Here is a 24,092-nt window from a genome sequence, read left to right as displayed (position 1 = left end):
TAGGGCGTTGTTCTTATTGAAAAAAATGGCAGACAAACATTTTTGATCACAAAATGTTCATACAAATTTCTGTCACAAACAGATTCTCCATACTTCCCTAAAAAAAAATTGAAGGTCCCCAAAACAGTTTTTAAAAGATTGTTCAAATGATAAATTTTGCTACTTACGCTGAAAAACCTATCTTTCAACACACATTATGCCAGTGATGAAGCGTGTCACTCAGATAGGTGGTAAAGATGGCTGCATTTGGAGGTATGAAGGCGAGCACACATTTCACACAGGACACCGAATTCCGCTATTGCTTCTGCCTCACTTCGTGACGCCAAGTACATTTCCATATTAGAACTGGAACAGAAAATAATCCATTGAAAAGAATTTGTTGGTAAGAATTTTGTTGATGAAATGAACAAAGTAGTTTTATCTATTATTTTTAAATTGTGAACTTTTTGAAACCATCTAACGCATTATTGTTTTATTTTCTTTATTGAATTATTGTTATTTCATTTTCATTTTCATTAGTGGTATTTACTCCAGCACTGTATCTGTAATGTTGTGATGCAGCAACGCATGCCTGATGCAGACTTGAGTATCAACACGTTGATCTATCTGAAATATAGCCGTCTTCTTCATCTCAGACAATTTTCATGGCATATCAAGCTGATATTTATAAATCTATTTTCTTTAAGAAGATTTTATATGAAAGTATTTCAAAAATTGTCTGAGTTAAGGTTTGTGTACATTGGGGCAAGAACTTTTCCTTTCTTGCACTGACTTATAATCTTCAGTTTGTCGTAATTCCTTTGACATCTGAAAACACTTGTGGTGAAAATCATCTCCATGAAATAACATCTTGATGGCTAACTTGAATGCGACCGCTGATCTCTAAAAACAGGACCCAAAGCACTCTAATTTGGACTAATTTCTTTTGGTGGACTAATAAAAGAGATATTTGAAAAGAGTATACAGTTTTCGTTGTAAGAGAGTGTGCCTTCATATCCCTCCTTATTAGCATATCTTCTTGAGAGATGGTATAACTATCACGAATTTAATGTTATCTTTAGCAATGACTGTCCCGCAGTGAAGCAACGAGGTCAGATTAGTATATTATTCTGATTGTGATAAAACTCCCCATTACCTTTTTTACAAGAGCTGCTAAGCTTTTAGATTTTCTCCTATTCCTCCACAATATGTAACTGAGTGTTAGTGAAGCTCAAGAAACAAATTGAGATGCCGTATAAATTTGAAATTTAGTAGTCTATGTAAATTCATTTCTATATAGGCAATAATGAATTCAATGTTGGTAAACATCCCTCCAAGGAATTTGGCTGTGTTAGTTTCAAAACTCAGCTGGTAAACTTTATCTTGTATTTGTTTTTCTGTCTATCCACAGGATCACTCAGAAACAAATTGAGCTATATACTTGAAATTATGAATGAGTCATCGATTTTGATAATCGGGCAAGTCGTTAAATTCTATAATTAGTGCAGCCTGTTATGTGACACTTGGACTAGCATACTTCTACTTTGAAGTTTCAAAAGCATGTGAAAACAAAAACAATTTTTGTTCTGTAAAGTTGAAACAACTTATTAGTGCTGAAACAAAGAAATTATTTATGAAAATCTAAGCAAAGTAATTAAATGTTATAACAACTGGACAATTCCATCAAAAAACCATATAAACTATAAACAATTTGATAGTGTCCCATTATGATACATACTCCAATATTGTTTAAACAGGATCTCTTAGTAGGGACTAATTAGCTGGTATGCAAAATTGCAATTATATACACCAGGGCAACTCATGATAAGCTTGAATTAGTTTAATTGTAATGATGTAATACTGTATAGTAGGCCTACTAATATAACCTACCTCAGATCTTGAATGGAGCGTACACATCGCAGATAAGAGACCCCTTGTTCTAACTGTTGTATTTTCTTAATTTTCACCTGCAGTTCACTAAATGTTTTACTACTACTGGTATCTTTTTCCTTGACAGTGGCACATAGTTTATTAAAATTTTCTGTAATCTCATCAACTGTGTGAGATATGCCATCGACTTCATGGACAGCATCAGGTGAAGAAACATTTTCACGTGCTTTCACTATCTGAAATAAAAAATGTAAAGGTAAGCAAAGAATTCTAATGGATAATGAAAGGCTCTAAAGGATGACCATAGTCAAAAACAATACAGAATACAACCATGTATGCTATATACAGCATTTGTATATATATATATATATATATATATATATATATATATATATATATATATATTATTTAAGGAGGTAAAATATCAAGTAGAACATTTAATAGAAAACTAGCTTTTTTCACATGGAGCAACATTTCACTGGTCTACACTTACACTGTGAGTCAGTGAAAGATTGTGTAAGCTATGGAATGAGGAAAAGCATGTATTGATTCATATACTTCTTCTACATTCTACTAATATTTGTTTGTAATAAAAGTGTTTATACAATACTTAAATATTTGTTTTTACTGTGGTGGACTAAGTAGGCCACAGCACTGCACCGCACCGCTCTGTGCAGGACAATAATTTAGACAGATGCCGGAAAAAAATGCAGTGCAAGAATGTAATATTATCTGCTAACTTGTGATTTTTAAAGCATAATAAACTAAAATATCAATAACTGAGAAAAAATCGTGAGTTTTAATTTTGTTCCTTATAGAGTAGCCTATATCATTGGCCAGTTTTGCTGCACTGAATGTGTTAAAACATAACTTCATACAATTTTAAATAATAATAAGTAAACTAGTGCAAAAAATATTTTTGGGTAGGGTACGATAAGCGGACCCGGTTTTTTATATTGAAATTGGCAAACGATATTACTCAATTATAACCATCAATATAATCAATTGATACTAATTAATTATTTTGAACAATTAACTTAAATAATCTATATCAACAGCTGTAAACACTTTCAAATAATACACGTAAGGTAATATTTCAATTTTACATAAGTAACATTTGATTATTAAGAATGGCAGTCAATTTTAGAAAACTACACAACATTGGGGTAGGGTATGATAAGCGGACCCGGTTTTTTTATATTGAAATTGGCAAACGATATTACTTAATCATAACCATCGATACTAATTAATTATTTTGAATTATTAACTTAAATAATCTATATCAACAGCTGTAAACACTTTAAAATAATACACGTAGGGTAATATTTCAATTGTACATAAGTAATTTTAATTATTAAAAATGGCAGTCAATTTTAAAAAACTACACAACATTGTTTTGAAAGATGATATTACATAAATAAAATATATATGTTTTTGTAGCTTCAACATGTTGGACTCTTACTGAAAACCCCATTATGTGAAATTTGTGGGAAAGAAACAACTGTAACTGTGAGAGGAGCAAATATGGTCGTCTTCAGTTTTCCTAATTTTTGTTATAATAACTTGTTTGATCACTGTAAATATTAAATTCATATTTTAATTTAAAACATATGATTGTTATTGAGGACTATAGATACTTTTATATCGATTGACAGTCTAGGATTTGAGATGCGAATATTAGGTATCGAAGACTGCAATCTTCGATTTAAAAACCGGGTCCACTTATCGTACCCTGCCCCAACATTGCTTTGAAAGATGATAAGACATGTTTTTCGTGGCTTCAACATGTATGACTCGTACCGAAAAACCCATTATGTGAAATTTGTGGGAAAGAAACAAATGTAACTGTGAGAGGAGCAAATATAGTCGTCTTCAGTTTTTCTAATTTTGGTTATAATAATTTGTTTGATCACTGTTAATATTAAATTCACATTTTAATTTAAAACATATGTTTGTTGTTGCAGACTACAGATACTTTTATATCGTTTGACAGTCTAGGATTTGAGATGCGAATATTAGGTACGGATGATTACATTCTTCGATATAAAAAACCGGGTCCACTTATCGTACCCTACCCAAAATTTCCATCTACTATTGTATGTATAGTCTATACAATCTAGCTACTTATAATAAAAAATTACTCATTTTAATTAACTGATATAACCTATTTTAGTATCTATGGTTATGGGCATATATTTGCAACAAAATGGTAATATAATTTCTATTACAAAATCGAGGTTAAATAAATACTATTCTAGATATATTAAGCTTAAGCGAAATTCACGTCTATACACTGGGGCTAGTCCTACCTCTTTTTCAATAGTTTCTTTCTCTTTAGAAAATTTACTCAGTAACGATTCACATTTTGATAAATTTTTGACATCATTTCCAAATTCTTCGTTGAGTTTTTGGACTACTCTCTCTCTTTTATGGGATCATCAATCATACTTTTAATAAATAATTAAACAACGTTATTGCAATCAAATCAAACCCTATGCAAACAAGCAAAAGCTGTACTTATTTTGTAGGTTATGTCAAACACAGATGGCCGGAAATGTCACACGACGACACTAGAGCAGTACTATAAAAAAAGGTTTTAGAATAATTCTGCTGTTAAAAAAATATCACAACAGCACTGATGACATAAATGGCACTTATCTCCGTGCTTTCAAACAAATTAGAAAAACAAATTAACTATGTACAGTAATTAAGAAATGACAGTTGACACTGACTGATAGTGCTGGTCAACAGCTGGAGCTTTATAAAATTATCATAATTATATCATTGTACACGTAGTTTTTGTTATCTATCGTTTCATGGGAAAAGACTTACTTATTAAAATCATATGGTAATTGACTAGTATATAAAATACTAAATTTATCAATAACTCTACATGTTTACAGTAAGAAAAATATGGAAGAAACGCATTTATGGGTACTTTGGGATTATACTGACCACACCCAGACATGAATCGTTATTTGACATTTTGCTTCTACTGATTACTAGATTAGCGTAGAAACAATATTTCGTCAATATAAAACAGGAATTGTCTTATCGCAAACCCCTCCCCATCCTCAGACAGAGGTCAAAGTCGAGCGGTCTAGTAGATAACGTGATTGCAGAGTCTCGCTGCCCGTTTCAGCTGGTGCGTCGCTTTGTTGTACTTCCATGTTTTACCCCTACATTTCTCCAAACACAAAAATTCAACAAAAACAAACATTACCAAACAAAAACTAAACTCTTTATTGAAAAAAATACACAAAACTTGTTTTTATTCTTGATCACACTCCGCCACCCAAAATCCGAGTGCCTCCAGCCATCAGCGCGGGGCAGCCCCGCGCTGATGTCAACGAAAGAAAAACATCCCTCGAGATAGTACCTATCAGTAAAATATCAAATTCTAGAGGGGCTGATCAGAAATATAAATTGAATTTTAATGGAAAGGCAATTATGTACCGTGCAAAAAACTCAAATAATCATGTGATGCCGGTCTGCCGTAATCGGGATACTCGAGAAAGATAAGATAACAGCGACAACAATACCGATCATAATACCTGGAAATGCCTGTTGATTGATGGAATGTTAGTTCTGTTACTCAACTACATCGATTTATAACGTTCTAAGTTCATTGAAAAAAGTGTAAGCGTTGGGGGCATATAACGGAATCTGACCCCATTAACAATTTATAATCGTTGTAAGTTTGTAATTTTGTAATTAAAGAGTTGTTTTGGTACTTTGGGATTATACCGACCACACCAGTATGAAGAACACAAAAATAGAAATTTATAGAAACAAACATGATAGAACGAAAAAACAACTCTTCAATTACAAAATTACAAACTTACAAGCATTTCCCAGGTATTGTGATCGGTATTGTTGTCGCTGTTATCTTATCTTTCTCGAGAATCCTGATTACGGCAGGCCGCGCGGCATCACGTGATTTGCACGGTACATAATTGCCTTTCCATTTCAATTCAATTTATATTTCTGATTAGCCCCTCTAGAATTTGATATTTTACTGATAGGTACTATCTCGAGGGATGTTTTTTCTTTCGTCGACATCAGCGCGGGCTTCGACAGCACCTTCGGTGGCCGGAGGCACTCGCATTTTGGGTGGCGGAATGTGATCAAGAATAAAAAACAAGTTTTGAGTGTTTTTTTAATAAAGAGTTTAGTTTGGTAAATGTTTGTTTTTGTTAAATTTTTGTGTTTGGAGAAATGTAGAGGTAAAACACGAAAGTACAACAAAGCGATGCACCAGCTGAACGGGCGGCGAGGCTCTGCAATCACGTTATCTACTAGACGCTCGACTTTGACCTCTGTCTGAGGATGGGGAGGGGTTTGCGATAAGACAATTCCTGTTTTATACTGACGAAATAGTCTTCTACGCTAATCTAGTAATCAGTAGAAGCAAAATGTTAAATAACGATTCATGTCTGGGTGTGGTCGGTATAATCCCAAAGTACCGTTGTTTTTTCGTTCTATCATGTTTGTTTCTATAAATTTATATATTTGTGTTCTTCATACTGGTGTGGTCGGTATAATCCCAAAGTACCCATTCATGTATGAGTATAATGAGAGGGAATCTTTAGTTTTGTTTTCTGTCAAAACTGATAAAAGAAGAAATTAAGTTTTAAACGGAGTTTTTCACATCAAAATAAGATTACACACTTACTGTCCTTTTTACATTTGAGTTATACATTTTAGATTGCAATAACAAAATAACAATGAGGTAAATTTGTTGTGCAGACCAAATGTGTTCAACCCTGAGTTGTTGCCATGGTAACGTAAATAAACAACTATCCATCAGATGAGATAAGAGCTAACTTTTGAAAACGTTGTTATACTAATTAATAAATTTCAGTGTATATAAATTTTTGTGAGGATTTTTAATCTACAGAGTTTCTTTTTTACATCAAAATGGTAAGTACTGTACTTTCAGAATTACATTGGAAATTTCACAAGACGATTAACTTTTGAGTGTGGGTCAGCAGAAGCTGTTTTAGACTAGGTACACTTTACGAGTATAAGTAGATTTAATAGCCAGCGATTGTTGTGGGGAGGGGGCACTTCCAAATTATCTAGAAAATATAAATCAAATCATCTAAGAAGACAGATAACAGGTTTTCGGACATTTGCTATCTTATTTGTTGCAAAAATAGAAGTGTAGGTTTTGAGGATTGGAATCATCCTCTTCTTCAGGTATCAAAAAGCATTAAAGCTTAAGGTTAAACATACACAAATTAGAAATTAATCATTGAATGGCGATGAATTAGCCAAAGTTAACAATAGAAAGTTTCACTTCAAAATAACCTCAAGCACATCACATGATAGTTCAGATTGGCTATAATGTAAATAAACCATGTCACTTCATAAAACAGAACCACTGAGCAACATACACTTCTCATATCAAAGACAGTGAGAAACCAAAGAAAAAGAGAGACACTTCCTATACCAACAGTGCAGCATATCATCTGAACAAAGGGACAGGATAGCGATGGTTTGGAGTATAAAGAGTAGAAACCTTTGACCTTAAATTTGTTTCTTAATCTTAGTCATACTCTATATTTAACCTTATGTCTTAAGGTAACGACAGAAAATGTAAAAAACCTGTTATCTTTTCAAATCAATTATCGTAAATTATGAAATTTAAACAAAGCATCTAAGAAAGTTAAATACCTTTAAAAATAAAAAAATATTGATTTAAGTAATAGATTTTTGCTGCCCACCCTAAAATTGAGGTGAAAATCTTTCAGATAATTGTGGTTCATTTGAGTCATAATCTCCTGTTTCAATTGTACAAATATGTTGATATCACTATCATAAAACCCTGTTACAGATATATGAGTTTTTGTCAAATAAATCAAACTTTTTTTTCTGCTTGGTTAATATATTTTTGAATGCATTTAAGTTAAAATGTTTTGTCACAGTTCATGATTCAGAGATTCCCAGAATATATCTTAATTTATTAGATTATAGAAAGTAAATATACTAGTTTATGTTATTCACATCAGCATTTTTTTGCTCAATTAGTACAAGAAGGTGAGAAACCTCTTGTAAGTGCATTTAGTCCTAAAAGGACATTTGCGCTTGCTTCCAGAGAGAAACAGGATATTCAGGATGTGTAATATTAGTGGTAGGGGATTCACTCGAGATCCCATGAGGAGGAATGTTGGGCATTATTTTTCAGCTATGTTATCTTGGAAAAAGAGGAGGCACGTTCTGTTCCAGCCTCTTAGGTCAAAGGAGGCAGGAGACAGCACTCCCTAATGTATAGGCTAGCAACAGCCCTTAACACTAAAGGAAATCTACCCATTCCAACAATCATCCTCCTCAGTAGACTAGACCTATTAATCCACCTTTGCACCTAATACCATGTCAACAGTGGAGTCTTTCCAACGCAGTTAAAAAATGCAGTTAGTAATACCAATATTTAAAAAAGGTTCTGATTTGAACAGCAGTAATTATTGTCCTATATCTTTGCTTTCATGCTTCTCAAAGATTTTTGAAAAAACTAATGAAACAAAAATTGTTAAAATTTTTTGAAATGACTGATTTTTTTTAGTAATAATCAATTTGGATTTAGATCTGGTATGAATACAGAGAATGCACTGTTGCATTTCATGACAGATGTGAATGATGGTTTGAATGAGGGTAAATGTATTAGTGGTCTTTTCCTCGATATAACAAAAGCTTTTGACACTGTGAATCATAAAATTTTATTGGATAAATTACATCAATGTGGAGTGCGTGGAGTTGCATACAAATGGTTTCAGAGTTATTTGGAAGATAGGAAGCAATGTGTAAGAGTTAATTCTGTATTAAGTGACTCTGGAATAATAAAGCAAGGTGTACCCCCAAGGATCTGTCCTGGGAGCAATATTATTCATTGTCTACATAAATGACTTATGCAATGGTAGTTTACAAGGAAAAATAACTTCTTTTGCTGACGACACAGCTCTCTGCTATTAAGAATCTAGTTGGAACAGTATAAGGTCCAGTATGGAAAATGATTTTGGAAGCACTTCAGTGGTGGTTTACTATGAATCACATGCTGCTGAGTGTAGAAAAAACTAAATATATAAATTTTAGAGCCTCAAAAAAGATATTAACTTCGAAAATCAAGTTTATTACAAATGTGCTAAGTGTCTAGGTGTTTTCAAACTGTATGTATTGGGGAATAGTTGTGCTGTAGTTGATAGAGTAACGCATATAAAGTATTTAGGAATTTTTGTTGTGATAGCGAGGTTAATTGTAAAATTCACATAAATCATTTAAAAACAAAAATTAATATTTTAAGGTATTTTTATTTTCTTAGGAAGTTATGTAATGAAAGAGTTATGCGTGTGCTATATTTTTCATTGATACAGAGCAGAATTGATTATGGAATTATCTTTTGGGGCAGTACATACGATACTTATCTGAATGCAATATATGTTCAACAAAAACATGCAGTAAGGTTAATATTAAATAAAGGAAAGACAGTCCATTCGCGTCCGCTTTTTTTGGATTTGAAATTTTTACCATTGAAAATATATTTTTGTTTATAAAGTTCTGAAAATTTTCTTTTGCAAGAGTGGTAATATGCCACAAAAAAAATATAGAATATAAGCAAAAATTAAGATCCGGGAATCAATTTACAGTTCCTAAACCAAATTCTAATTTTTTACAAGAACATTAAATTTTATAGCACCAAGAATTTTTAACAAATTTACCAAGCAATATTAAAGAATTATTGAATATTGACACATTTTTGAAAAGACTTAGAGAGTGGCTGCTAACTTTGGAACACATTGACTTTCTGATTCAAATTCAGCAATAACATTTATGTTTGTATACCATAAATATTTTCCATCTTTTTCGCTTAGATGCTCTTTTACATACAGTAAACTAAAAATAAAATATATATAATATATAATATATATATATATATATATTTTCTATAATGACATATTTTCTATTATTTTTGTTTCAATAATTTATCATGCAACAAAGAAAACAAGCACTGATAGTAAGAAGAAAATTGGCCGAAAAAAGTTTAAATAAAATATTCATTCTTTCACAATCTGGATGCTGTAAAACAAGTTTAATGTTTAATATTTGGAACCTCCGAACAGGCCACGTGCCTTGGAGGCCCTAAATTTTCTCTTCTGATATTTATATAATCTAGTATATTTACAAGTTTTTTTTTATAACAATATTATATGTAAGGAGACTGAAAAAAATTTATGTTAAGTTATTTTTTTAAGTTACGTTATGTTATTTTTTTTAAAAATCTAAAAACATGTTCATTTAGTACATATAGTCAGTCTTGGCAACTATAACTATATTGTTTATGATTTTTAATCATGTAAAGTTCTTCATATATTTTATGTATGTTTTTGTGGCAGAAAGAGAAAATAAATACATTTATTTATTTATTTGGAAATAGTGATATGCCACTCCTGGACATCTGTATAGGATTACCTGGATTTAAGTGACACATCAATTTTTACTATAAATAATGTTACATAACCCTATAATGTAGCGTAATAGATAGGATCTTACCTGCAAGTGTGTTACAATTTAAGTTATGGAGAAAATGTATGATGGCGAAGATACTTTTAAGAAATATTTAATCAAATCCCTTTTGACTATAACTGTTTCACAGATTTTGTCCAAATTTTCTAAACATCCTATACATTTTCCAAACATTTCATATTTTCTATTCAAATAGAAGAGATCAAACTACCACCTCTCTCTACTTATGAAATATGAGATCGTGGATTTGGATATCCAAAAACTGAAATCCTCAATACACCACATATACTATTACTTGGAGACATGGTTAATAATAACTATTTTTAAGTAGGTCTAATATTATCATTTTCAGCAGCTGTAATAAGTAGGCACTTAAAATAAATTATTGATAGATCATAAGTATCTACCTTGGACTTACCTTGATAGTAGGGAACAGTAAGTTTAAATGTTCACTTAAATATTTGTATTACCAGTATTTAGTTATTTTTTCCTGTTTAAACGCACTTGTACACAGATGTCTCTTACATTTTTTTGCAGCCCCCAAAGAAAAAAGCAGGCAAAAGTGGCAAAGGAGGGAAAGCTGGAGGAGGAATAATTGATGGAGTATCAATGACTGAGATGTCTCGAGAGCAGTTAGAAGCTTTTGCCCTGAGAATACGAGATGAATTGGAAAGAGAGAGAGAGGAGAGAAATTTCTTCCAACTGGAAAGAGACAGACTGTACACTTTCTGGGAGATCACGCGCGGGCAACAACTGGAAGAGAACAAGGCAGAGCTCTGGTAATGATTGCAGCATATTTTGATATATAGATAAATAATTTGATTACATTTGTAAATTCAAAAAATATTTATTATATTGCACATTGGTATTTTTGCTATCTAAAATTTGTAAAAAAATATATTTGAATAAAAATATGTATCTCATAGCTTTTTATTAATTGTGTTTTACTTAAATCATAACAAGATAAATAATTTTTCAGTTTTAGTCTCTTTCTCTAAATCTTTTGAATAACAAAGAGTATGAGTTTCTGATCCTATACATTAGGATAGCTTTTAAGAGTAAGTTTAGTAGTTACTGGGGTTACTTGTTGTAGTCACTACACTGTTAAAAGTGAACTACATGCCAGCTATATATATATATATATATATATATATATATATATATATATATATATATATATATAGAAACTTGTCCCTCGCCCATTATATTACCTGTTCCTTACAGTTAGTCACTTGATTTGAAAATAAATCTATTCTGTAGTTTCGGAGGTTTCGTAATGAAGCAGCGGTATTTCGCTAAAACTCCACTCCAAAGTATGACACTACAACGATAACAGTGTTTGCCAACAAAGGAAGAAGGTGATCTGAACCTCTGAACAATTAGGGAGACAAAAGAACAAAAACAACATTTGAAGGTAAACAGCTCCAATATTTTGGCAAAGAGTTAACACAAGTTATATTGAATGAGAATTAACTGCAAGGAATGCCATGGGACATTATTCTAAAAATACTACGTACAAAAAAAGTATATCAGTCGAATTACAGAGGAATACAAATTAGTATAAAAGTGGGTGGTAGATCGTTCGCCCACTTGGTCATTTTTGTGTAGAAACAGTCCTATATGGGTTTTCTTTTGTAACATCCTTGAACTCACAACATTTTGGTAAAAACAATTTATTAGAAAATCTTATATGAAATAGCAAATAATCTTGTAAGAAAGAAATGTCATAAAAAACTCAACAGTCGGGCCTAATTTAATCATATAGCTTTCTGTTTTAAACTGAATGATGAATTGTTTCGTACATAAAAACAATAATAAGCGTTTGACTATTTTGTAGATTCTGTCTCCAAATAATTCAAATGCAACATATTTGTAGGATTTTAGTTTTTAACTTAAATAATTAATGCTCTCACTAAATTTACTATATGATTTGCTTAGTATTGCAGGCAGACTTTATATTTTACAACATAATTATAACATTTTTTTTAGTAATTTGAATAAGTTAAAAAAGATGTTAAAAAAATTTAACAAGTAACAAGGAAGGTAAGTTTAAAAACATTTAATGTTGGCGTACATAACAATACTCATAGTATTAAATATGCTATTGTATTGCATTTCAATACAGAATATTACAATAATTTATAACTAGTGTAGTTTTCTTTACAAACAAGTCTTAAAAATAAAGGTAAATATAATATGTTGAATTAAAAAAATAATGGAATTGTCTTGAATTTTACAGTAACAAAGACAGAGCGATTGAGGAAGCAGCAGAAAAACATGATATGGAAATCAAAATATACAAACAAAAAGTTAAACATTTAATGTATGACCATCACAGCCATCTTGCAGAGTTGAAAGTAAGTTAGGTATGAAACAACATTCATTAACTGCATATAAATGGCTATTATTTACAGCTGTAATGTGATAAAAATTATATTTACACCAAAGCTAATAAAACACAATCAACAATGCTATCTATCAGCAATATAATCTTTATTCTGGATTTGTTGCAAACAAGTTTATTTTATAAACAATAGTTGGTAAAGAAGATTAAAGAATGTCATTAATACAAGGTTTAGCAACATAGTGCTTCTGGAAAAGTTACTACTTTAAGATGCTCACTAGACATCATCAATCATCTTATCTGAAGATAAGAACCCTCATCTGAGGGTCATGTAAAAACCCTCATTTGTACTGTAGTGATGTAGTGAATCCACAAAGTTGTGATTGCTTATTACTGCCTGGCTAAGATGACCAATGTTAATAACTATAGTAAAGAACATTGTGACGAAGATTTTAGAGCATTTCTAACTTATTTTCATAAACATTTCTTCTAAAGAGGGTTAACGTTTACATTAACCTGAAAGATATAATCAATGCACAGTTAAAAATATTAAATGTAATCTAAACTTGTAATTCGTTAATTTAAGGTGGTGTAGTTCATAAAAATACTAAATTTTGCAAAACTACAACCTGATTTTCAAGATAAACTGAACAATGAAAACTATGTCAACTGAAATCTAATTTACAGATACATCCTTTTTAACACTGCTTTTTTCAGGCGAACAACATGGTCACTTTGAAAATGGCAGAAAATGACTATTGTGAACAAGAACTGGAGCTGGAAAAAGACAAGAAGGCCCTCAAAGCCCAACTTATTGAGATGGGTCTCACCCACGAGGAAGAGATCAAAGCATTGAGATTGGTAAGTTTGTTATGTACATAATGTTTTCAAAATCTTTGTTATTGTCTCAAAGAAGAACTTAATAGAAGAATTATTTTGCCCATGACCCATGAATAATGTTGTTCTATCAATGTTTTGTTCAGGAACACAGTTCTGAGCTGAGTGAACTGAGGAACAAATTCTCCGCTGAGGCAGAAGTACTGGAGGGCAAAATGGATGCCAGACTGGCAAGTTTGCGCAATCAGCTGAGTCTCAAGCACAAACTGGAGTTGGCAGAGGTATGATAGTATTTGACTCTTCTTAGATAAGTAGAATATATTCATCTACGGCATATTTGTATATCTACACGGTTTTTATTTCTCTCTTATACATGTATTTTAATCCAAGAATGTAGATTGACAAAAAATGTGGTGTCAGGTGTCACTAATGGTAGGTATAATCATATCACTCAAGGGACAACACAGTTTAACATCTTCACTGTGACATGAGACATGTACTTACCGACTTTAGAACCGTTGGAACAGTAATAAGCTGTGTCCACCGCAGTCAATGTGTTAACACTGCGTAATGATACGAAGAAAAAGAGAAGATAATAATATATGAATACAGCAAGTCATACAACCTGAATGGTATATGAACAACAATACCTGCATTAAAGTGTTGAATCTTTGATTATAGTAATTGTGGTCATTATGTATTCAAAGTTACAAATGAGAAATATTCTATTCATTAGAAGATTAGATCATTCTATACTTTTTTCAGCATTGACACTTTTTTCATGTTATACTTTTATAATCTCTCCAATAAGATCAGTGCCGGTTTTAGCACTACTGTACTAGCGCCCTGGGCGAGATTAATACTGCATCTTTGATCAGACTAGTTGGATAGATTACGTCATTGGACTTAAAACTAATTAATACTATTTAAAATAAAACTCTAGGCAAGATGGCGGTACTTCACGAGATCTGAGTCCATTCCTCCACCTAAACAGCAAAAAACTCATCAAGAGAGTAAAATGATTTGGAGAGTAACCATAATTTAATTTTAACTTCAAATGCATTTTTATCCAAACATTGAACGGTCTCCCGTTGATTTCTTCAGCGCCCCCTAACTGCAATTCAATTATATATGAAAAAAGGCTACCGGGGCCCCTTTTCGTCCGGCGCCCCAGGGCAGTCGCCCAACCGTGCTCTACCCTAACGCCGCTCCTGAATAAGATTACATTTCAGGAATTTATGTAAAATTAGTTTTAATTAGATGCCAAATAGTCCAATGACCTTTGAGGTGGTTTTACCATATCACTGCTGACCATAAGCTGTTCCCATTATGATATAGAAATGGCCACTACTATCTGTCTGATTTATTTACATTTTGTCTGCAAAACATACAGATGAAAAAAGAAACATAGTCAATAGTCAAACATCTTTACACGTCTCATATGTGTAAGTATTTACTAACGAACATACTTGGGTGATGTGATGATGTTTTTTATTGCAACAGATTATGAGACTGATAAAATTTTTTACATTTATAAATTTGGCAGCAGTGTTGGGCACAGGATGTAAAGGGAGGATTCAGACACACTAACCAAGTCGGACTATTTTGATGCAGGCTGCTCTAATCATCAGTGGTTTTTTACACTCATTTTCTTTATAAAACTGTTGGTAACAGAAATAATCTAGGCCATATTATATATCAGATTAACCAGAATGTTTTATGGTTTGATTTTATGTATAGTTTACATAATAATAATGATTAGTAATTTATGCTCCAAAAATATAAAGCAATACAAATTTTAGTTTGACGCTTTCCCCTGTCTGTTTTGATAAAACATGTAATAAAGATAACTCGACCCTCTCATTTAAGTGCAGGAAATGTTGTGTGGGAATAACAATAATTATATCCGTACTTGGAGAATTTCTCTCTCAATAAGCTCAATTTCGGATTATCTGCTTGATGGACTCCTAGCAGTAAAGAGTTACTCAAGTTGAATTCTACTAATATCCTACGAGCATTTTAGTATCCATTTATTACTAACCATACACTGTTAGGCTTGACAAGGTAGGAGAATGACATAGGTAGTAACTTAATGAAAAATAAATAGTTAACAAATTAAAGTATAAGTAAATATAAAATGCTGAGGAATTGTAACCATGTAATCGTTGTATTTTTAACTCTGTCTCCAGGTATACTGTATATACATGTAATTATCCAATCAACAAAATGTAATGTGAATGTATGTGATAATTATTATTATCATCATATGTAGCACAATATCAGTAGCGTAGCCAGAAAATTTCGTTCGGGGGGGTCCGAAACCGGGGATCCGGGGGGACGTTATGTGTGTTATTTGCCAATGGAATTTCACTGGTAAAAGGTAAATACCAAAAATATGGAGCTTTAGTAACTACGCCTTATAGAAAGTGGAAAGAAGTAATAGGCAAATTAAACTCTCACAGCAACTCTAGTACCACAAATTTTCTTGTATAGCTACAGAAACTTTACGATGTTCGATTCTGGCCGAGTAGAAGGCACCAAAGTGATGTTGGATTTCACTGGATAAGAAATAAAAAGATCAAAACAGAGCTTCACTCAAGCGTATAATTGACTCAACTATATTCTGTGGAGAAAATGAAATACTCCTTCGGGGACATTGGGCCACTGATGACGGCCCGAAAACCCTTTAGAAAAGAAGGGCGATTTTCAAGCGTTGCTCGGGTACAGATCAAACTAACGGTCGGAAAATGCACCGGAAAAACTCTACTGATTAGAAGTTCGGCCACTTTGGATTTCACTGATTGGGGTATTTATGAATGAGTTATAATGATGTTTTTTTGTATCATTACACTGCAGACGAGTATATAATTATCGAAAAAATCACTTTCGGCCGGAAATAAAATACACCTGAAGAACTTCAACTACTTCGGACTTCGGTTATTGAGGTAAACGTGGTATTTTTTTTATTGAGTTAGGACGACGATTTTTTTATCATTAAACTGTAACTCGACTACCTATATAATTATCGAGAAAAAAATCACTTCCGGTCGGTAAATACCAAAGAAAAGCTCTCTACTGATTCGTTTTGACGATTTTGGATTTCACTGGTTGAGGTAAAAGTAGTACTTATAATTATGTTAGGATATTGAATTTAGAGATTAATTCAACGCCGACTAATAAATATATAGTTATCGAGAAAAAAAAATAATCAATTCCGATCGGAATATACTAAGGAAAATGAAATAATACCTCAGTCAGTAAAATTCAAAGTAGTCGGAACTTCTTATCAGTAGAGTTTTTCCGGTGTATTATCTGAGCGGAAGCGATTTTTTCAATTTTTATTTGATAATTATATAGATATTAGTCGGCGTTCAATTGATACCTAAAATCAATTGTTCTAACATAATTCTAAGTACCACTTTTATCTCAACGACTCAACCAGTGAAACCCAAAATCGTCAAAATCTGAATCAGTAGAGCTTTTCCTCGGTATATTCCGACCGGAGGTAATAATAATACTTTTTATTGTGTCAACAATAATAAAAATTGCATACAATCGTCAAATTAAATTATTTAGAAATATGTATATCTATTTTAAATTGCCCCCCATTCATACCCGTTCATACACAGTCCACACTCATTCCTAAGACTGAATACATACTTACAGCCATACGTTTTAAAAATCTTCTAAATTTTACACCAGAAATAGAGGATGATCGAATTACTTTAAACTTCTTCTCAGCGGCTCATCTTAATCTCTTCCACTGAATGAAACACCCTCGACACCAAAAAGTGTCTCAATCGAGCTTTAAATTTTGTTGGTTCATTCAAATTTTTTATTTCATCAGGGAGCTTGTTGATCAGCTTAACACCAACCTCGGATGGCAAACGTTTTTTAAATGCGGCTGTTCTGTTCGAATGTAACCGAAGGTTGTCCCTGCCTCTTGTCCCGTATTGATATACGTCCCTGCCCGGACGAACTCGCACTTAAATCGGCAGAACAGGGCGACATCGAGGATGTGTAGAGACAGGGCAAAGTTAGCAATCCAAGCTCCCTAAAGGCATCTCTCCATGAATTTCGGGATTTCAATTTTGAAATGATGCGGACAGCTTTCTTTTGACTTCTAAATACTCGCTCAATTTTGTATTGTAGAACAGCTGCCCCATAGCCTCACTCGTACATTAGATGGGGGTGTACAGGGCCGAAAGTAGGCCATTTTTAGTACATCCCGGGAGCAAAATTTTGAAAGGTTCCGTAGAGCATAAATGCCTGAAGAAACCGTTGAGCAGGTACTTTCAATGTGATTGTCTCAAGTCAGACTTCGATTAAGGTACATTCGAGGAACTTGGTGGAATCAGTTTCCTCTATGAGGACATCGTCCGCCATCACAGCAGCGCGATCCTCAATCTCTCTTTGCCGCAAACAGAAATTTAGTGCATTTGATTTGGAGTTGTTGGTCCTCAGATTTAATTAAAAAAACTAAATAAAAAACTTTATAAAATTTAAAAAACTGAATACATGATTCAGTTCTACAAAGGAAATGATTTCTAATTCATGTTTTGTTGGAGCTTTAATGCAGAGCGTTGTATCGTCAACATACTGGACCATTTTCCCTCTCAGGAGCGATTGAGTTCCGCCTGCTGATGTACACAAGAAACAAGACTGGGTCCAAGTATAGATCCCTGTGGGACTCCATAGGAAGAAAGTCGCTAATTTAAAAATGATTTAATTGTTTTTTTTCTCGATAATTATATATGTATTAGTCGGCGTTGAATTCATACCTAAAAATCACCGTCCTAACATAATCCTAAGTACCACTTTTACCTCAACCACTCAACCAATGAAATCCAAAATCGGCAAAACTTGAATCTGTAGAGAGCTTTTCTTCGGTATTTACCGACCGGAAGTGATTTTTTTTCTCGATAATTATAATAGGTACGGTGTACAGTTTAATGATAACAAAAAAACGTCGCCTAACTCAATCGGAAAACCCCACGTTTACCTCAATCATTGAAGTCCAAATTAGTTGAAGTTCTAATCAGTAGAGTTTTTTCAAGTGTATTTTTCCGACCGAAAGTGATTTTTTCGATAATTATATACACATTTACAGGTTAATGACACCTAAAATCAACGTCTTAACTTAATTCTATGTAGTTGCTTTACGTCCCCACGACGAATTTGAACGAAGTGGTCGCTAATTTAGACTGTTCGCCGTGTTACGGTTCAGGTTACTTTGCGACGTCACGTGACCGCGCCCTATAGAAATACCGTGATTACACTACACTATCCGAAAGACCGAGCCCAAAAGTATCGTTTGATACTTTATGATTTAAACGAAAGGACAATTATATTTTTAACAACGGTCACTTCAATCAGTGAAATCAATCAATTTAATGTTTGTAGACAAGGAGTAATGATAACTGTCCTTTTTTCTCCTGCTCCATGCTTTATTTTTTAATATGTCTTAAAATTTCGGGGGGGGGGGGTCCGGACCCCCTGGACCCCCCCCCTTCGCTACGCCACTGCACAATATCATATGGGAGTTATAATAACTCAAAATATACTAATATTTTACAAGCAACCACAATAAAAAGAGAGAAGTCTGTAGCTGCATGTTTTGTAACTAACTGGCTAAATAGAGGACAAGAATTCTCTTTACATTGTTCAGTTCCACACAAAGATGTAGCCAGCAGGGGATCCAAAGGGTCTGGACCCCAAATTTTCAATTACCTTTTTTTAGTAAACAATTATTATTATTTAAATAATTTAGTATTACTGATATGTACTGCTGAAAGATCGTTCTCAACATAAAAAAATGGGCTAAGAGCTTTTTAAAGAACAAAATGAGGCCTTTTTTCTCTGTCCACTATGGAAAAATAACAATGATCTGGACCCCCACCAAATTTTTTTCTTGGCTATGTTCTTGGTTCCTCATGAATTTCTTTGTGAATGGTCATATTGCTGTGTGTCTAATCTGCCCATTAGTATTTTCAATTTTTTGGAGTTATTTTTGAATTTTTATTTTTAACATACCACATGAATGATTACTAGATGATATAATGTTAAGTGATATATTCGTAAGTGTCATGGTGAACTGAGTTTGTATAGGTATATCTAAAGATCATATTGTTTCAGTGTGTGTTTTTAATCACAAATTTACTCATAAACTGAAAACAATGTAGTATAAGTTTTATCTCTTTGCACATAAAACTTGTTTGAATAAACTTGGTAAAATTTTGGATTTGATCAGAAGAAGCTTGTTGTATTTTTTTTATAGAGATTGACCTGTTTTATAAATTACATTTTAGACTTTCCTGTTTTATTTAAAATGACAAAAAAGAATGTAAAACCACAAGACTTCATTCAGACATATCTAAATGTTTCCTACAATGAACTAAAAAGAAAACATAGTAGGCCTACTGTACATTTTATATCAATAATTGGACTATCTACAGATGTATAAATGATTACGTGCACAATAACAAGGCAGTGTCTTTCAATTACAGGTTTTCAACTGCCAGATCTAGAGTTAATGGAAAGGGAATCAATAATGCATAGTACACTGCATTTCAATGTTACACTTGAAGTCTCTTTGTGCTGTGAACTCTTTATACTTCACACAGATTACATACCAGATCGAAACCTATTTGTTTCAAGGTGGAGGAACGAAAGAACCAGCAGATCCAACATCTGGTAAACAATCACCAGCAAGCCTTCAGCGAGTTGAAAGCCTACTATAATGACATCACAGTTAACAATCTTGCACTGATCACCAGTCTTAAGGTTAGTATTCCTTCCTAGATATAATTGACACATTTGTTTTTGCTGTACATAGTGTATATTCAACTGTAAGTTATGAACCATCTTGAAGTGGAACCTCCTGAGAATAGTTTACCAAATAAAAAAAGAGTATATTTGTGATTAACAGGAGCAGATGGCTAAAATGAAAGACAATGAAGAGCGTATCGAGAAGAAACTGAAAGAAGTAAGCAACGAGAACAAGAAGCTGGTGCAGCCTCTCAAAGAAGCTCGGGAGCAAGTGACAGATCTACAGAGACAACTCACCAACTATAACAAGGACAAGACATCCCTTTCTGTGAGTCTTCAACCACTATTTTGGTTTGCTGTACACAAACCGATGTTTTTTTTTAATAAATTCTACGTATTCTTTTCTTCTAAGTTTGTTTGAAGATGAATAATTTGAAATGATAAAAATTAAAAAAAAGAAAAATTCTTTATTTATACAGGCAAAGCTAGGGTCGCATGGCCCTTTTTACACTTAAGCTTCGACAACGAAAAATTTAAAACATGAATTAAATATTACCCTAAGAATAAAAAAATTATAGAAATAATTACATTTAAACATTGTGGTGAAATTAATATAATATTTTAACATGTTAAAATTAAAATTGAAAAAAATAATAAATTAACTACTTCTGTAATTCTTAAAAAATATAAAATAAAATTATACTTTTAAGTGACTTACTTTTTTATGATAGTAGGAGTTTGGAAATTTTCCAATCGTTATAGGCTATATGTTACAAAAAGTATAACACTACATTTCAAGGGTTGAATTTACCCCCTTCTTCAGGTGTCAAATGCCCTAATACATAAAAGATGTATAAACTAAAAAGTAAGGTGATGGACTACCACTTAAATGTACATTTAAGTGATATCTGACTTGTATATGACCGGCCTGGAGTCCAGACTGGAAAGAATGAACCCAAGCGGTGTGAATGCACAGGAGTCAAGAGCACATACAACATCCGAATTATAGAAGGTGGAACACATATATAGCACAGTGATCTGCCCTCACTAGTTCGGGCTTTTGATACCTGAAGAAGAGAGTAGATTCAATCATCGAAATGTAGTAATAATATATATTGTACTTCATGTTATATGTTACAAGAAGTATAATATATATTATATTATACTTCTTGTAACATATAACATTGGCAAATGTCTGATATCATTCTATCCTTTCCACACATTATTTAATTTTCAGTAATGCATATGATTGATTCTGAATAACTTTACAGTAGTGATTTTAGTGGTATAAACTTGATGTTTATTTTTTAATTATTTCTGTTTGATTGATTATCTCTAGAACATGAAGAAACATTTGTCTTACGTAACCAAGCAACTTGAAGATCTGACGAACGAGTATGATGTACTGGAAATGGCTTTTGAAAAGGTGAATACTACTGGCTGTGATATAAATATAGTAGCATAATGGATGTTATTTTGGAGAAATGTATACTTGATTTTTGAATTATATTGTTGATTTCATGGAATTATAAGCTTTGATGTACATAAAATGTTGTACAACTCAAGTCTTGGGAAAACTTGCATTGAAAGGCAGAAATTACTGGATCACCAATGGAATTCAATTGGAAAAGTTTGGTAAATTTAGTCTGTTGTTATGATTTTAACGTTATTGCATGCTGCACACTGCATTTGAATTCTCATGAATGTTGTACATGAGGAGTATTATTGTAGAGTGATCAAGCCAGGTTTTTATTTTGTATTCCATGTTTTTGAATTTTTATAGATTATGTAACTTACAGAAATTGTTAAAACGTAACCATGTAAAAATAAAAATACTCGTACCTTGTTGAAAAATTAAGGAATGACTGTAACTATAGGTGAAGGAGGAGAGGGATGACCTACATGACAAGTTTGTGTCAGCTATCCTAGAACTCCAGCAGAAGTCCAGCATGAAAAACGTGTTGCTGGAGAAGAAGCTACAGATTCTAACCGCAGCTCTAGAACAAAGAGACGTCCAAGTGGCGGAGGTCATGGCTGCCACTAACATTGACCCCAAGGCCATGCATTCTGTCAATAAGAAACTGGAGGTAATAAAGCTGTCATATTTTAATGTCCCCATATTTGAAATTTCAGAGTTTTTTTTATTGAATAAAACTTAGCTGTAATCTCATGGGTTTAGCCAAGTAAATGTTCTCTGATTTAACTGAAGTCTACCAGCACTTGGTGATAAGAAACCTATTATACCTGTATTCATGAACAAGTTCAAGATTAATAATTTTTTCTCATAAACTATGATACAAAATTTATGTCAAAGGTACATTACAATAAATGTTCCTTGCTTCACAGTATTGAGTTGTGTAGGTCTACACGAAAACACAAAGTTCTGTGTGGTTTAAAAAGATTTTTCCATCAAACAATCATGGAGTTTTTCAAAATCTTAGGTCTTGTTTTCAGCTATTGTAAATTTTATTCAAATAGATATTTTCTATTCGTGTGGTATGATGAGCAAACATACTTCAGTTACTTGAGTCCAAGGGTTGTGGTGCTTACCTTTATTATTTGGTATAAATGACTTCGATGGATACTTACACATCAGAATTAATGAAATTGATTTTTGCAAATTTGATGTTGCATTTCCAAACCTAAAAGAAATACATTAACCACTTTTGACAGGACGACTTTGCCTCTAATGTTTGGCAGCAAGATTCTCATTTATTCTCCAACAGCTTAACTAAGATTTCCTCGCTCAGAGGACAGTTACAAGAGACATTCATTGTTGGCAAACAATATTAGCTACAGTTCAGAACCATATCCATCAGTAGTATCCATATTGCTGTTACTTTACAATAAACAGGATGGATGCTGGTCACAAAACATATTACTGGCTATAGGTCCACTGAGCAAGGTGTAGTTCTCACCATCTTTAATTACAGTGTGCAAATGTGCTAAATTCAGCTACAGTAGGCAGAGAATGGCAGTTAACCTTGTTTCTGTTTTAATGGAAATATTTTTGTCCAAACTATTTGTGTTCGTAATGAATGAATGATGGTAGAATGAGTGGAGAATATTTTTTTATATAATGTAGTTTACTATAATAACCTCCAAGCATGTTATGAGTTTGTCTAGTTATTTAAAACTCTTGTTGCAATATGTCTTGAGACTTAATTATAACTCTTAGTCGATTTTAGAATAGCAAATATCTGTAGTTAAGTACATATTAACAGGATAGTGTATGTGAATGTCTAACTTGATTGACTCTAGTCCACCATCAAAGCTTCACATATTTCAAATACCAGGCATCCAGGCAGCGGAATATCGTTATGCATTGAATGGTGACCAGAATTTATTACTTTTCCTTCCTGTATCATGTAGAAGGCATGATCAGATTTGTACTCTCACCTTTACAATGTCAATCTTAATTAGACTTTGAAAAGTGAAAATACTTCTTCACTGTACTAGGAACTCTTGGCCACCAAGAACAATCAAATCCAAGAACTCCAAACTGGAGGTGGCAAGAGTGATGAAGATTCACGATGATATGGTTCTCAACCTCGAGGATCGGCTGAAGGCCATGGGGATCTCGAGAGAAGAGGTGGGCCTCCGTAGTAGCTCCACCCTCCGACCTCAGACCCACAAGTCCTCTACATCAGTGTCAACACAGTAAGGGGTTCTTCTGACATAGATCTAATTATAGCTACTGATATAGCTGCACATGTTTTACAGCTATTATAATATTGTGTTTTAGTAATAATTT

At 32.8% G+C, this 24,092-nt stretch overlaps 1 protein-coding gene and 1 long non-coding RNA gene across 2 annotated transcripts; one reads left to right on the top strand and one right to left on the bottom strand.

Moving 5' to 3' along the window:
* Window positions 1-211: 211 nt before the first annotated feature.
* Window positions 212-4,639, bottom strand: LOC124352934. Its single transcript, XR_006921556.1, has 3 exons — window positions 4,179-4,639; window positions 1,870-2,105; window positions 212-345 (listed from the first exon to the last, which is right to left on the bottom strand). It is a non-coding gene; the product is annotated as an uncharacterized LOC124352934 (long non-coding RNA).
* A 2,039-nt stretch (window positions 4,640-6,678) lies between these two features.
* Window positions 6,679-23,875, top strand: LOC124354311 (dynein regulatory complex subunit 4-like). Its single transcript, XM_046804669.1, has 10 exons — window positions 6,679-6,792; window positions 10,927-11,168; window positions 12,629-12,746; window positions 13,451-13,594; window positions 13,717-13,851; window positions 20,228-20,353; window positions 20,499-20,666; window positions 21,678-21,764; window positions 22,216-22,425; window positions 23,798-23,875. Exons 1-10 carry the CDS (start codon window positions 6,790-6,792, stop codon window positions 23,873-23,875), a joined length of 1,311 nt encoding a protein of 436 aa, XP_046660625.1. The 5' UTR covers window positions 6,679-6,789.
* Window positions 23,876-24,092: the final 217 nt, after the last annotated feature.

Source organism: Homalodisca vitripennis, chromosome 1 (genome assembly GCF_021130785.1).
Source record: "Homalodisca vitripennis isolate AUS2020 chromosome 1, UT_GWSS_2.1, whole genome shotgun sequence".
Taxonomy (NCBI): Eukaryota; Metazoa; Arthropoda; class Insecta; order Hemiptera; family Cicadellidae; genus Homalodisca; species Homalodisca vitripennis.
The sequence above is the reverse complement of the archived record's forward strand: the minus strand, read 5'-3'. Positions and strand labels throughout refer to the sequence as shown.